General features: G+C 33.7%; 1 protein-coding gene across 2 annotated transcripts in view; it reads right to left on the reverse strand.

Moving 5' to 3' along the window:
* Positions 1-17,549, reverse strand: part of LOC149772798 (uncharacterized) — a 52,490-nt gene that overhangs the window by 8,741 nt on the left and 26,200 nt on the right. Inside the window, exons 3-7 of one of the 2 annotated variants that reach the window (XM_089947302.1) lie at positions 12,566-12,676; positions 11,967-12,083; positions 10,568-10,678; positions 2,362-2,478; positions 1,801-1,908 (exon numbers count right to left, since the gene is read on the reverse strand). In XM_089947302.1, the coding sequence (XP_089803428.1) occupies positions 1,801-1,908; positions 2,362-2,478; positions 10,568-10,678; positions 11,967-12,083; positions 12,566-12,676 (564 nt within the window). The remainder of the gene's footprint in view (positions 1-1,800; positions 1,909-2,361; positions 2,479-10,567; positions 10,679-11,966; positions 12,084-12,565; positions 12,677-17,549) is intronic. The other variant, XM_089947303.1, reaches the window with a different exon arrangement.

Consider the following 17,549-nt stretch of genomic DNA (forward strand, 5'->3'; position numbering starts at 1 on the left):
CTGGAAGTTGTTTCATTAGGATTTATTCAGAAATAGCTTTCAAAATATGTTTTCTACTCAAATTTCAGACAAAAACAACAAAAACCTCCAGGGGTTAATGTGTTAAAGGAACAGCCCTAACAAAGTTTATTTCCAACAAGTCCAAAAAGTTCCAAAATGTGTACCAAATTTTAAACATTGATGTAATGAGCCAAAAATCGAATCTGCTTATCAACATAACAAATTAGCATATCATATTTCATTTGTCTACCTGGAGTGATATCGATTTATCCCACTTACAAGTTTTTATTGTTTAAAAAAACAACTCCAAGTCCCAAAATTTTAACATTCTGTAAAGAAAAATATACAAATAGCTAAAATGTCCTTAAAAATGAATCAGGTCATCCTAACATTAATATAAAAAGCCAACCAACTGTATCTGCATATCTCGTGACTTTTGTCAAGTCCAAAAGGTTAAAAAAAGGTAAATATTTTAAAATACGATCAGTCACCAAAACCTAAACAGTCTAAGAATTCACCAAGGTATCAAAATATCAAATTTGTTCTGGCTTGGCAATAAAGCTTTCAAGTTATCTATCTATTAACAAAGTGTGACAGATGGCTGGATGGTCAGAGAGATAGCACAAAATCAATACATCTTCCTCTATTTAGGGTAATGGGGAGAGGTAGGCATACTCTGAAAATCTGTCCCAAGACTTGTATAAAAAAATGGGAAGTTACTAACCCCATAACAAAGATGTAATGCTGCATCTAATCCTGATATAATTTAAAATCCTTCATCAAATGTCATAAATGCCTTTCTTCTTTTCTGTTTTGCTATTTTCCCTTTGTGTACAAATAAATCCAAAAGCACACGGAAACAAGTAAAATATTTGCAGGAAGTGTGGGTCTTACATCTTATATGTATATGTAACAGCGTCTGAAGTTGCCACTATGAAACTGTTTCATACCAGCAAAAACACAAACTATATTTCCAACTGACATTCTGATAACTCACACATCACTCGAATACCTGGCTCGACTAGTATGACTAAGCCTAAGTAGAGAATTCTCTTCTCTGCAACTTCAGAAAACTCAAAACGACTGAAAACTCAAACTGATCATTTTCTTCTGAAGTGATTAAAGATTCAGAACTTTTACTGTATGTAAAACTGAGTATGTTATCTGTCTCAACAAAGGTTTCATCTTATCTGTCTAATAAAGCCTACATCTTATGCCTAAACAAAACCTTTATCCTATCTAACAATTTTAAAATCTTATCTGTCAAAACAAAACCTTTATCATCTTCATGTAAAAAGAGCCTTTATCCTATCAAAATAGAGCCAAAATCTCTATTGCAACAAATCTTTTATTATACCTGTCCAAAGTTTTTTTAAATCTTATCTGTCATAAAAAAGCTTTTGGTTTTATTGCATCCATCTAAACAGTCTTTATCTTCTCTATCATAACAAAGTTTTATTTTATCCATCTAAACAGAGCCTTTATATTATCTAACTAGATCCTTTATCCTATCTAAATAAAGTCTTTATCCTATCTGTCTAAACAGTCTTTATCTTCTCTATCATAACTAAGTTTTAATTTTATCTATCTAAACAGAGCCTTAAGCTTTTCTGTCTAAATAAAGTCTTTATCCTATCTGTCTAGGGTGAACCTTTATTTTGTCTAAATAAAGTCTTTATCCTATCTGTCTAAACAAAGCCTTTATCTTATTTGAATAAAGTCTTCATCATATCTGTCTAAACAGCGCTTTTATCTGTCAAAAAATCTAAATAGTAACAATTTAAAATAAAGACTGCTTACGACAGGCTAATTCATCAGATCTGTCATTACAATTGACAGTTCCATCACAGCGACGTCTCACATCAATACAGATGCCATCACCACATTGGAACTGATTCTCTCTGCATGCTGACAATGAAAATAAACATATCTTGAGTGTCTTGATTCACTGCTACCACAGTAGTATTTAAGAAGAATATTCAAGGAAAACAGATCTGAATATTTTGAGAGGAATTGTTTGGTCAACTGAATACCTACATAAACATTTTTGGTCATAAATAATATCTTAAATCATCGTTACTACATCATCACCATTGTCATCTTAATAAGTAAAAACAATAACTTAACAAATTCATCACAATCATTATCATAAACAAGTAAAAGAATTAATAAACTAATTAAATACAAACCTGAATATATTCAATGATTCACTAATTTATGACTTCATCAACTCTTTCACCCATTCAATTAAACCCACAAAAACATTTATATATACTGCAGTTAAATTCATCGGATCTGTCTGTACAATAAAAGTTTCCATCACACCCTATCAATTAAAAGCACAAAAACATTTATACATACTGCAGTTAAATTCATCAGATCTGTCTGTACAATCATAAGATCCATCACATCTGAAGGATTCTGCTAAACATTCATCCACCCCAACACATTTAAATTCACCAACTGCACATCGGAATGCTGCAAAATTAAAGGTACACACACTATATTTTCATGTACTGCAGGCATCAGAGTTTTAGTTCAAATAAACAAATAATTACCAAAAAGGTAATACATGTATCACAAAACATCTCTGATATAGAGGATATTTGCTTGAAATGAGTGAAAAACTGGATATATTTCATCGAGTTGATGAAAAACTCAGTATTTTCATGAGTTGCGAAGCCACGAGTGAAAATACTAGAGTTTTTCACACACAAGATGAAATGTATATGTTATTCACTCATTTCAAGCAAATATTCTTTTTATTTTATGCTCACATACGTTGGCTACCTAAAGTTTGTGACACAGTGAATTAGCAGATTTCTTATGGTAAAAATGTCAGCTGTTTACCGTACATGTTCTGCTGTGCTATGTGTACCTGCACACAAAATTAGTTCCACATCAGATTGATAAAAATTAACTGATATTTCCAGAAAAACAAACTACAAGTTTCAAGGATAACAGACAGGGATTATTAATTAGAAAACAAGGAAAAAGTAGTTCACTGACAGAAAATCAAAGGGAGGTAAGTATGTTCTGACCCAAAAAAGTAGTTCCTGTAGTGAAAAAATATTGTTATTTTTTCACTACAGTGAAATATCAATATTATTTTAATTAGAAAATCAAGTAATTCACTGCTTAGCATAAAATAAATTGTTATTTGATTTATTACAGATTTTCATTACTTTAACTAGTTAAATATCATGACATGTCACACTAATATGCTATTTACATACAATTCCAATGTCATACTGATAACTTAACTAGTTAAATAAAATCTCATTATCATATCGGTGTATTTAATAGTAAAATACAATCCCAATATCATAGTGATATGTCAACTAGTTACATACAATGTCAATGTCATATTGATATGTTAACTAGTTAAATACAATCTCAGTATCACATTGGTGTGTTGACTAGTGACATACAATCTCAATATCATATTGGGTGTTAACTAGTTAAATAAAGTAATGATGACATATTGAGATGTTAACTAGTTAAATACAACCTCAATATCATATTGGTATGTTAACTTGCTTAATATAGTAATGATGTCATATTGATATGTTAAGTACCATCATTGACATAAATATCAAAACATTAAAAAAACAATTTCCCTTTGTCTGAATTTTCCCCAAATATGTTGTCTGTTAAATTACTTATCTTTATATCAGGATTATGCATCGGTGCACCTTGCAAGTTAAATGCTAGTCAGAATTGGTTTATGTAAACTCGGTTTCATTATATCCTTACTTGCTAATAAAAAAATACTGGTTGCATTTCTGCTTTTTTTTTATTATTCTGCTTCTCTGTAAAATTATGTCAGTCTGTTCATCATGTACTGCTATTGGTGGTAATTTTGAACAGTACCCACCAATGACAAACCCAAAATGGTATAATTACTTTCATTTCTGTCAACTCTGTGCATGTTCATGAAAACAATGGTAGATACCAGCTTGTTTGGTGCAATCTTGACATAATAACTCTAAATATGGTAATGACTGCTCTAAATGTGTTAATATGCCAACCACTTAAACTGGTTCAAGAACTCACAAGCTTCATGAATGCTTTGTCTCTCTTAGTACAATCTCCAGTAGTATAAACAAAAGAACCCTGCAAATCATTAATGCCTTGCTGTAATGTAATGACCATTGATTTTAGACTTATTAAATATTCCTACTGTCTTAGATGAATGGGGATATTTTTCCTATATCATAACATTTAACAAAGCTAAAGACCCATTTTATTTAGGGAAGTACATACTCATGAGTTCTGATGTGTCAGCTGTTTTTACTGCTGCCAACTGAAAACAGTTAATCCACATTATAATTAGGGTACTTAGAGCAGTTTCACAGCCTGATATTTATCAATTAAAACTGATACTGTTAGGCTCCAACCTTAATCTTTTCTTCATCAGCTTTGAAAAATGTAATTGGTTTCCAAATATTTGTATGTACTACTAATACAATACGATAAGTAGCAAAATATTATGATATCATCATACTGATATGTTAATTGATGAAGTATTATGATGTCATAATCATATGTTAACTAGTGAAATAGTATAATGATGTTATCATGCTGATATTTTAACTAAAGAAGTATCATGATACCATACTGATATGTTAACTAGTGAAATAGTATAATGATGTTATCATGCTGATATTTTAACTAAAGAAGTATCATGATACCATACTGATATGTTAACTACCTGTAGTTAAGTAGTTTCATGCCATCATACTGATATGTTAATTGATGAAGTATCATGATGTCATACTGAAATGTTAACTAGTGAATTAGTCTCATGATGTCATATTGATCTGTTAACTAGTTGTTTTTGTTGTGGGGTTTAACGCCATTTTTCAGCACACGATAGGCAGCCAGTATTAATGGTGGAGGAAGAACCTGGGAAGACCCGGAAAGAACCACTGACCCATGAGAAGCTGCTGGCAAGCTTTCTCACATACCCACAATGGCTGAATCCGAGACTCGAACCGACGCAGACAGAGGTGAGATGGCAGTGATCTGTAACAGAGAGTACTGTAGACCACTCGGCCACTCGGGGCCCCTCTGTTAACTAGCAAGTATCATGATGTCATATTGATCTGTTAACTAGCAAAGTAGTCTCATGATGTCATATTGATCTGTTAACTAGTAAGCATCATGTCATATTGATCTGTTAACTAGTAAGTATCATGATGTCATAATGATCTGTTAACGAGTGAAGTAGTCTCATGATGTCATATAGATCTGTTAACTAGTAAGTATCATGATGTCACAATGCTGTTGTTAACCAGTGAAGTATTATCAAGAAGTAATAATGATGTGTTACATAGTGAAGTATTATGATGATGTCATATGTTAACTTGTGAAGTATCATCATATCATGCTGTTCATAAGTGAGGAAGTATCATCGTGTCATATTGTTACATTGTTATTGTTGTTTGTTACTGGGTTTAATTAAATTTTTCATCACAAGATAGGTTACAAATGGCAGATTGTGTAAATGGTGGAGGAAGAACCTGGGAAAACCTTGGAAAGAACCAACAACCCACGAGAAGCTACTGGCATGCTTTCTCATGTATCCACAAATGGCTGAGCCTGAGACTTGAACTCACACAGACAGGTAAGATGGCAGTGATCTGTAACAGTGAGTGCTTTAGCCCACTCGGCCACTTTGGGCCCCTATTGTTACATTAACTAGCAAAGTGTTATCATATATTGATGTGTTAACCAGTGAAACATCATGATGATGACATACTGATATTGTTAACTACTTAAGTCCATGATGATGTCATATTAATATGTTACCTAGCGATATATCATCATGATGTCATACCAGGAACATGTATATCATAATGTCACAATGCTTACACCTGTAAATGACAATGCTATTTTCTCACCTTTGTCCTACATTTGTGTTCAGCTTGTATCAAATTTATGAAATTTCTCAAGTAATTCCAATCTTTTGCTTCCCAAGGCTTGCCTGAATTACCAAGGCTTGCTTCATAAATTTAAGACTCATGACATAGATAAAGAATACAGCAATATTCAAAACTGCATTGCAATCCTTTTCATCATTGTGCATTACTTTAACATGAAACTGACTCCAAAAAACTTCAAGAAAAACACATCAATATTAAATTTGAAAAAAATCAGAATTTTACAAATTCAATGTCTTAACAAATAAGTCATTTTCCATCTGGCAGTGAATATGAAGAATAAACTGGTTTAGATTTCTTTTGTGTACAGTCCTGCAAATAACATGTCCAATCTGCTTCTCTCATATCTGTGATATGATATGTCATTCAATGAGATCAAATCCCCTAGAATTATAGGCAATCTCAGAGTTATACAATGAAATGGGATCCAAGTCCATACATGCCTTGTATTAGCATATGGACAATGTTATGATGTGGCACCTTACACTAAGGAAACAAAGTGCATGGATCTCAAATAATTGATGTACTGGATCCTGAGTGCAAAACAACAAATAAATAATAGCATACATGTACTTATATCCTGTAAAATTAAATTTAAGTTTGGGTTCATTTTTGCCACTAGCACACTGAAGAAAAAAGTCGGAATGAAAATTACTCAAATTTCACATACAATCTGCTAAACCTACTGAAGAATGATACAGTATCTTGCACATGTTAAAGGATTTCATTAGATTTATCTAAACAATTATAACGAAATGGTAAAGGAACATCCGGGATATGTATGATATATAAACAGAATCTTCCCCATCCATCTGGATAGATATAAAATGGATATAGAATACAAAAGTATATCTGGAAGGGATAAGATTTATATCAAGGATGAGGCCTGCTGAGTCCCTGATATTCCCATGGGTTACCTTTTCCTACCTTGTCCTCATACATGGGTAAGATTTTTTTCTTCTCACATTTTTATGTGTGTACGATCATGTTTTCCAGTGTAGAACAATAAAGGGAAGTATTTTATCTTTCATCACATGACTTTCTACTACAAGTAAAGGTGCACACAAACTTGAAAAAACCTAAAAACTTACCAATTTGTTCATCATTTGAACATTCTTCTACAACCAACAAGATAAATATTGCTTACAACATATGGACACCCTAAAAGAGCAGTGGTGAACGTTAGTGTCCCATAATCAAAACATTTTGAACTGATCAACATAACTTCTTATAAAAATTTGATAATCTGATTTAAAGTAATAAAACCATGATTGCAATGTTATTTTCTTAAAATTCATGTTCTCATTAAAATGTATTAAAGGAAAATCAATTCTAAATCAAAGCTGAATCAAGAACTAAAACATTTTTTTTTATCTGTCATGTTTAATCTTAGGGAAAAGAGTGGACTTTGCTTTTTGACCTGTTCATATTTGTTTACTGCACAAACTATGCAATTCTGAGGTTGTACTTATAGGTTACTGCATTTGTATGGGAAAATATGAACGAGTTTTTGGATGGAATGCTGCACAACCTTGGGAGTGCAGTATATCCTTCGACAAAACGTGTTCATATTTTCCCATACAAAGGCAGTAACCTTTTTTATTATATGCTCACTTTTTTAATTCTACCTAAGGTTTAATTATATAAACACAATACACTACAAGCAACAACGTAAATGAATGTATGCTGCATTTCAAACTAAATACACAAGAGCATATTCATCATTACACAAATCAACATTATTACTGAGCACATTACTCCACCCAGGTAAATTTTCATTTAGTCGTGCACTCGACATAACTTTCGAAAGAAAATGGCGTGTCTGGTTAAAATTGAAATTTGGAGTCATATTGTGAATGAATGTGCATTCTGGAATGAATAGATTTTTGTATTTTTCTCGATTCTAAGAAATTTTGTGATTATGGACTGGATTTGTATGTGACAAATTCCACATGAAATACATGAGATTGAAGAAGCTAGGGAGAGGCATGTTGACATCTGCAAATGTGTTTCTGTTTCTGTCACTGAATGTTTGAAATCATAAAGTGGGAAAAATATGAAGTCTTTCAATTGCAATTATTAAAAAGGCTATGGAATTTAATGCTTATTTCATTTTGAGTGTAGTAAGGAGGATGCAACTGCACTTATCATCGAAATTACAGCACAATTTCGAAATGTGTAATCCAGATTGAAAACCTATGACATGGCTCATGTAATTTGGATTTGCAGAATTAAGAAAATTCATTTTGAGGAAATTCAGGATGTAAAACTGTTAAGTGTATTTTATTTTGCCATTCTTATCACCAGCTAAAGAAGAGAGTATATGGTTTGTCACTTGTATGTTATTTGAAAGGACCTTATCTTGCATCTGTTATATACTGTAGCTAGCCTAAACCCGTAACATTGTATCAACATGGAATGTGCCAACACAGCTGGTATGTGGCAGTCCACAAAACATCTGTTTTAGTTCATTCAGAAACAAATTTAAACAACCACAACGTAAAGAGCCTCTTATGTGAGTGTACATGATTTGTGTACAAATCAAAACTTCTGGCATCTGAGTTCTTTGTTTGTTTACAACAGAAAGTAGTTCCTTTATTCACATGAATGCTATATGTGTATTGTCGAGCGTATTCAATACAGGGTAATACTGCACGATTCTGACAATGTAAAGTTAACAGGGGGAAAAAATGAGCATATAATAAAATGCCATTACTGTATATCAAAAGGACTCCACAATGTTCTTTCACCTCTGATGTGCTTAAATAGCCTATAGTTTACACTGAATTTTCCTGTGCAAACAATGCTTTTTATGCATTTAAGGTGAGAAAATTTTCAATAGGTGTATTGATGCTTTAAAACTTTGTGGATTACAAGAAAAATAATCCTTTGTTACGTACCAGTGCTGGACAGAATCAGAATTTTGCATCAGCCACTTTGTTAAGCCAAGTGTCCAAAACAAAATTCTGACCAATGGGTGGAATCAACCAAACCAACATCGATGCATATGAAAGATTCTATTATTTGTAATCACCAAATTCATTATTTCTCTTGCAAAACTCTCTAGAATAGGTGAAATCATAATTAATGTGGTACAATATGTGCCTCAACCATGCTAAATGAATGGTGTCACAATGGCAACATGTGAACTTATCTATCAGTGGGTAAAATAGATTTACTAGACCAGGGAATAATTCTTGTGGGTAAGAAATATACATCATACAGATATTCCTGATATTGCCCATCTAGTTAGCAATAAGCTATGTAACTATTAACACTTGCTGATATACAGAAGTATATGGTGTATTTACATACACAAAGTGACATTTTTGTGTAATGCATTAACATTATTTTAACACATTTAACAATATTTTGTAGTGATATTTTCAAGTAAAATTCATACAATTTGCAAAAATAAGTAGATATAATTCACACAAGGCTTGATGATGTCACATGTGAAAACATTTCTTATTGTTCCCTGGAATTTTACTTTCATAAAGTGAAATCAATTGCATAATGCATTACTTCTGCAATCAATTAGTGAATTATTTTCACAACCAACCAGGTAGTGAATTATTTATACAATCAATTAGATAGTGAATTGCTTTCACAATCAAGCAGATGGTGAATTATTTTCAGTCAATCAGATAGTTAATTACTTTCACAATCAGATAGTGAATTGCTTCCATAATCAACAAGATAGTGAATTAATTTCAAAATCAGATAGTGCATTACTTTCACAATCAATTTGATAGTGCATTACTTTCACATATGCATTAAAGATGTTTTTCTTTCTACCACTAGTATTTCTTTTCCTAACAAGATATAGTCAGGATCATGGCAAACATCTGCCAATATATAACTCTCACAAAAATAACAAATGGTGAATGTTATGCACATTGACATGTAATGACAGAGAAAAATATGCTTCCCTTATATCAAAATAAAAAATCCACTAGAAACTGAGAGATCCATTACACACACAATGTCAACATCAGTCCATCATTTTTTCAGGTAAAGAAAATGGGGGGGGGGATTCTCATTAGCATCTTCAATGGATAACAGAGTAATCCAGGGAAGACATCGCTCCCCTGGTCACCCTCTCCCACTTCATATGACAAATCCCTCCCATTCCCCCTCTAAAGATGGCATAAATGACATATCCCTCCTGGTCACAGTCCCCTGCACCTCTCATCCAGCCACACTTACACATGCAACTTGCTTGATATGTGAACCAAGTTTGGTTGAAATATCTTACACAATTTGATAGTTATGCTCCAGAATAAAACTGTTTATGGACAGAGAGGTAGATGTGGCAATAGCTATATTCTGCCCATATTATATATGGGCGGATTAAAGCAGAGTACAAAATATGAATTACAATTCATCAAATACTTGGGCAGTATCTGCCCATATTACATACTGAGGGATAAAAAGAGCCTACAAAATATGAAAACAATTCATCAAATATGAGACTAGTTGCATACATGATTAGTTTCACATACTGAGAGATGGATTCAGAGATGGAAAGAGAAATGAATGGATAGATGTATAGACAATGACTGCTTGTATGTCTTCTTCCCTTCACAGCACGATAAGAAATTATAATGATCAAGACTTACAACATCCAAGTTCATCCGATCTATCTTCGCACTGTGCTATGCCATCACATCTCATGTTCCCCTCTACACAGTTCCCATCAGTACAAGTAAACTGATCTGTTCTGCAGGATGCTGATGGAATAAAAAACATTTTATTATATTCTAAATTTGCAAGAAAATTAGTTCCATTTAAATACTTCACTTGCTGAATTCACCTGGTGAAATAGTTAACTGCAAAATATAGGAGATATGACAGCCACGATCATAGCTGCATAGATTCTGTCACTGTACCTGAAAGTGTAAGAGAGAACTATCTATGCACATCATTTACAATGGAAGTATGGATTTCTCATGTCACATTACATACAATGAAATTTCATTCATTATGGCACTATGAGTCATTTCTCCTTTTTATAATTTACGTTTGGTAGAATAAATTCATTCACTCAATATAGAAACAACCTGCACAACTACCAGCATTTAATTTTTTGATTAAAAAATGCAGAAGCATGGAAAATGTTCCTCTTGATGTATATAATAAATCGAAAAGTGCATACTTCCACAGCAAATGTTTGGTAACTGTCCAACATTCACTCATGAGTTCCTTAATCATTCACACTCATTAATAATAAAACAAAATCAATATGAATGCATGTGTTATCCTCTATATCTCTCAGGCTTGCATAAAAGTGAAACTCAAATTCAGTGTTTTCTCTAGGACACACAACCGTGTAAATTCCTCCTTAATATAATTAACTACTCCCCCCACCAACTCCCAAAATGAGAAAGAATGCAAAAGTAACATATAGTCAATTTGATGTAAGCATAAAGAAACCTAAAACATTCAATAATAAAGCTCAAATCTAGAATGGTTGGTGCATCTGCTAATTAGTTATGTTCTTTTCATCTTCATCAACATCAAGTCTCTTAATTGTCATCAATGGTTAGTGCCAGAAAAATCGTTTAAATTTAAGATTTTATCAATTGAAATATTTTTCATACAACACAGATATTACTACCAAGCTGATACAGGTGAAGAATATATGGTCCAATGTGTATAGGCACAATTTTGTATCAAACAGGGGCCGGCCACAACTCCAATTTTGTCAAAAAATGGGGGAAAGTCAGTTAGAAAATGTAAAATTTAACCAAGCTCTTCCTGATATAAAGCCACATTCTAAACTGGTCTCAATCCAAAGTGCTTTAAAAATTTACAAAAGAAAAGTAAATTCAAGTTGGAACGAATGGGATGGGTGGGGCAGATCAACAAATGACACTCTATCTCCCTGCAAAGAATAACACTGGAAGATAAATATATATATGTGGAGTAAAACAATTAATAATGATGGTAACACACATGGTAGAGTTCTCAAATGGAGCTTAAGTGAAAGAATAAAACAAAATAGAACAAGTAACTTACGGCATCCAGCTTCATCTGACTTATCAGAACAGTCTGGGAAACCATCACACACCAATGAAACATCAACACATTCTAGCTGACTTGTTTCACACTGAAAGTTGTTTTGAGGACAGCTAGCTAAAAATACAAAGCAAATGCCAATATTTAGTATTCAATTAAATAATACTGAAGTTTAACATTTTATCATCTTACTTTTAATCAACTTTTATATTATTCATTTTTAATAAATATACAATTTTTCTGTATTCTAAATTATTAGTATAAAAACCTTTGTTAGCATAAAGCTAATGTGATTTAAATGAAAATAAAACTGATCAGCATAAATACAAACCCATCTGTCTCATCCCATCTCCCTCTTGTCTGGCTATTTTTTCCCCCACAACTTAAGTCAATACCAAGTACAGTAATTAACATTTTATGTGGCAATGTGGGACCCATTAACATTTTATAAGGGAATGTTGTATGATTCATCAAATTAAATCTATCTTGGTATATGAACAATGTAGCATGACAATTAAGTGAGCATGGACTGTCATGACAGTGAAATGAACAAAGTCTGTCATGTTAGACATCAGAAGTCAATGGTCATCAGTACTTACGACAGTTTCGTTCATCAGATCCATCCTCACACTGTGGTGTTCTATCACACTTCATTCTGCCCTCAACACAGTTCCCATCAGCGCACTGAAACTGGTCTTCTCTGCATATGGCTAAAGGTTAAAAAAAATGTGGTTATTAGAAATCTTAATGCATATTTATAAAAGATATTTGGCATAAGTAATAGAGAAAACAAATCAAAAATTAGATTTTTAATTTAAAACAAGAATATCATGAACAATATATTGCAAGCCAAGCCTCAGTTTATTAGTTCTGTTTGACCTAATATGGATAGAACTCACCAATAACATTGACATGGACATTGTAGACCTACAAGTAATAGATTCCTTTCTTGGCATTAGCCAAACCATTCATAAAAATGTTCTGAAAATATATGGCATGGAATTAAGCTGTCTAACCCAGCATCTGTAGATTTCCTTCCCATATCAGCAAACCATTTTCAAAACATGGTGCCATTTTTAGCATGTTATTCATTTGTTGACAAGGCAGTGAGCTTCAGCTATGACCTTCTGCCCCCATCCCCAGCAAAATTTATTTCTTCTTTGTTGCATTTACAAACAATCCACCAAGTTTGGCTCAGGTATGTGGTCTAAGACTTCAGCCCTTGTATGGAAACCATTTTTCAACTTAGTGGCTTTGACCTTTGATCTCTGGATCAAATAATCAATAAGTGTCGGAATTTTAGTCATTGTGTGAATACAGACAGATGAACATCATTATATACTCCACATTACAGCAGGGGATATAATAAAAAAGGAAACCCCTCAACCAATTGCACATGTCTGAAAATCTTATAAGCTCTTAAGTAAATAACAGTACAACAAATATGAACAATATTCCTTTCCATGTAAGATAAAATTTGTGCAAAACTGTACTGAAAGAACCAAATATGCAAGGAAATGAATGAGTCTTTTCATCTGAGTGTATGGAAACTTTAATCTTCACGTTCAGTAGTATAATATTCCCTCCCTATAATGATGTTTATAGCAGACACAAAACTGTACTGTTATAGGTGACGTTGCCTTTTACTAGGGTACATTACACATAGTATTTACATAATATAATTGGACTTGTCACTATATCTCTGACCAAAACCAATTACAAAAAAGACTTATACTAAGACACCTTATAAAAAGGACAGTGTTATACTAAGACATCTTATTTAAAAAAAGGAAAGTGTTATACTGAGACACCTTATAATAAGGAAAGTTATACTGGGACACCTTATAAAAAGACAAGTGTTATAATGAGACATCTTATAAAAAATAAAGTGTTATACTGAGGCACCTTATAATAAGGAAAGTGTTATACTCAGACACCTTATAAAAAGGAAAGTGTTATACTGAGACACCTTATAACAAGGACAGTGTCATACTAAGACACCTTATAAAAAGGATTGCTATACCAAGGCACTTTATAACTAGGCACTATTGTAACTGTCAAGTTATTCCTATGAAACATTATCAGGATGATAAGACTGATGGAAAGAGATTAAAAATTTGACACGATCTAAAAAAGATTTCTTCTCCCACAACTGCAATGCAGTCAGCACTCATGTCTATCTAGCAATAAGAAAACATCCAAAAAGTCATACTTGTTTTATGTGTATGTAAGGTTTAAAATACAATATTACACACTAAATATTAGAGAAATATACTGGGAAAGGTTAAAAATTAGTTATGCTGTAACTAATACATTCTCTATAAATATATTAAGATGAATAGTGTTATTACAGTTGGTATTAGAATCACTAGTGGTTACACTATTACAAGGCTATTAGGAAAAGCTATTTTTCCTAATTTACTCATTTTCTTCATGCATAATCCAAGATATAGCTAAAATGTGCCTACACTACAGAACTGGTTAATGAAATGGACAAATGGTCAACAACTAGAAAATTACATCAACACCTTGTCTTTACATGTATATACCACATCCTGTGATAAAAATAAAAAATTGGCAGATACATTTCATTATTAACACAACTTGCTTGCTACCAGGACACATAACACATTCTCTTTATTCAAATGATTTTGCTTACTACCAGGACACATAACACATTCTCTTTATTCAAATGACTTTGCTTGCTACCAGGACACATAACACATTCTCTTTATTCAAATGATTTTGCTTGCTACCAGGACACATAACACATTCTCTTTATTCAAATGATTTTGCTTGCTACCAGGACACAAAACACATTCTTTATTCCAAATGATTTTGCTTGCTACCTGGTTACATAACATGTTCCCATTATTCAACTGATTTTGCTTGCTTCCAGGACACATAACACATTCTCTTTATTACAACTGATTTTGCTTGCTTATGCTTGCTCATTATGAATTGGCTGTTAAATTCATATGTGTTTCACCATCTCCTTGTTTAGGAAATGAGAACAATTAGACTTTTTCTTAGCTGTCTTGCTCCACTGTTTTTGAATAAACCGCCATCATGTGATACTTGCCAGTCAACCCATTTATGCTATGATGGACCCTCATTAATTGCTTTAAATGATCACTCCTTGGCTCTCCACACTACATTATGCTCTAGACTAAATGAACTGAGTCTACATTCATCATTATCTAAATGTAAACAGAAGCATAAAAAGAAATGTTTCGAAGCTGGCCGGCATAGAACAGGAAGAAGAATTCCAGTTATCTCCCTTATTTCGGCTCAACAATTTAAAAAAAAATTGACCGTAAATTTAGATAATCTAATTCAAATACCTACTAATTTGTCAACCTTTGTGTCAACCATCCAAGAGATACCTCTGCGTATTGCATTATTCAATGCCAAGTCAGCAGGACCACCGGAAAAACGCACAGACATAGTTAATTTTATCAACGACGAGAATACTGATGTCTTTTTCCTGACAGAAATATGTCTAAAAACATCAGGCGATGAGCCCAAGTGTGTGGATCTAACACCCACTGGTTACTCCGTCAAGTCATTCCCCCATAATTCTCGTGGAGGTGAAATTGTAGTCATCACAAAGAACTCCATGATCAAATGTATTAACCACACCACAACATTCAATTTTGACCACACATCATTTGAACTAGTCCAAACCACACACACTAGAGCAAAGGTCAGTCCATCTTTTCTGCCTATACCACCCTCCTCCTAGTAGAAAAAACAAGCTGGCTGACTCTCTCTTTTTGGAGCAGTTTCCGAATCTCCTGGACTATGGAAATTCGATAGGTGGTAACCTGATTATTCTTGGAGATTTAAACTTTCACTCTGACTGTCCCAGAAACCCAAAGACATCAAAACTCCATTAATGTTTTCAACCTCAAACAGTCAGTTAACCAACCCACCCATAAACGTTGGTCACATTTTAGACTGGATTCTTCATAGACCTGATGATAACATTCTATGGTCCTCCATGGTATCCCATGACCTTGCATCAGATCATCACTGCATTATATGCCATCTTGACGTATCAGTCCCTAACCCTCCACCTTTGTCTGCTACTAAGAGAAACCAACGAATGATAAATAGAATCAAACTAATGCACGACATCCAAGCTAACCTAACAACTTGCTTACCTCCTACCACAGAACAACTCCATAACTGCCTGCGTTCATTGCTTGACAAACATGCCCCAGCTACCAAGTGCAGAGTATCAATTCAAAAGTGTTCTCCATGGTATAGGAGTGTTAGGGACCAGCTTCTCACTGCTAAAAGAGACCGCCGTAAAGCTGAGAGGCTTTGGCTTTCCACAAGACTCACTATTCATAAGCAAATCTATGAAGCCGCTAAGAAGAATGTCACAAATATAGTCCAAGCTGCGAAATCTGCCCACTACGCTACTAAGATCATGGAGAGTTCCAGCTGCAAAGGGCTCTTCGAAATTACTAACAAGCTAATGTCAAGGAACAAATCTACACCACTTCCAACTACCTTCTCTCCAGTCGACCTTCCGGACATGTTTGCAAATTTCTTCCGTAACAAAGTACAAACCATTTGAGATAAGCTTGACACCACAATTTCAATTGACTCATCATCACCATACAGATGGGATACAGAATTTGAGCGCCAACCATTAGCAGCATTTGAACCTGTCTCTATGGATTTCGTACGTACCATGCTGATGAAGAGTGCACCAAAGTCATGTGAACTTGATCCAGTTCTAACATAACTGCTGCTTGAGTGCTTTGATCCAGTATTGCCTTCTCTCTCATCCGAGGAATTCCCATCATTTTTCAAAACTGCTATTGTAAAGCCTCTGCTGAAGAAACCAACAATAGACCATAACGATTTAAAAAACTACCGGCCAGTTTCTAATCTCCCATTCATATAAAAAATCTTAGAAAAGGTTGTTCTATCCTAGCTTGTATCTCATCTGAATTCAAACAGTCTTTTCAGCAATGTACAATCTGCATATTGCCCTTGCCACAGTACAGAAACTACTCTTCTAAAAGTAGTTAATGACATTCTCTCTGCATTGGATAGTGGAAAGATTACAGTCCTCACCCTCACTGATTTGTCTGCAGCATTTGACACAATAGACAATGATATAATACTTCACTGTCTCCAACATGTATTTGACATTCATGATACAGCCTTACTGTGGTTCAAGTCCTACTTGGTGAACAGGACACAAATTGTATCTGCAAATGGAATACACTCCAGCCCAGTTGATCTATGTTGTGGTGTTCCACAGGGGTCTGTTATTGGACCTGTTCTCTTCGTTCTGTACACTCAGTTGCTCTCAAGTGTCATAGATCATCATCCAGTGTCTCACCAATAGACCATGATATAATACTTCAAGTTTCCAACATGTATTTGGCATTCATGATACAGCCTTACTGTGGTTCAAGTCCTACTTGGTGAACAGGACACAAATTGTATCTGCAAATGGAATACACTCCAGCCCAGTTGATCTATGTTGTGGTGTTCCACAGGGGTCTGTTATTGGACCTGTTCTCTTCGTTCTGTACACTCATTTGCTCTCAAGTGTCA

Source organism: Sinohyriopsis cumingii, unplaced genomic scaffold (genome assembly GCF_028554795.1).
Source record: "Sinohyriopsis cumingii isolate HCF-2022 unplaced genomic scaffold, ASM2855479v2 utg001176l, whole genome shotgun sequence".
In the NCBI taxonomy this organism is placed as follows: Eukaryota; Metazoa; Mollusca; class Bivalvia; order Unionida; family Unionidae; genus Sinohyriopsis; species Sinohyriopsis cumingii.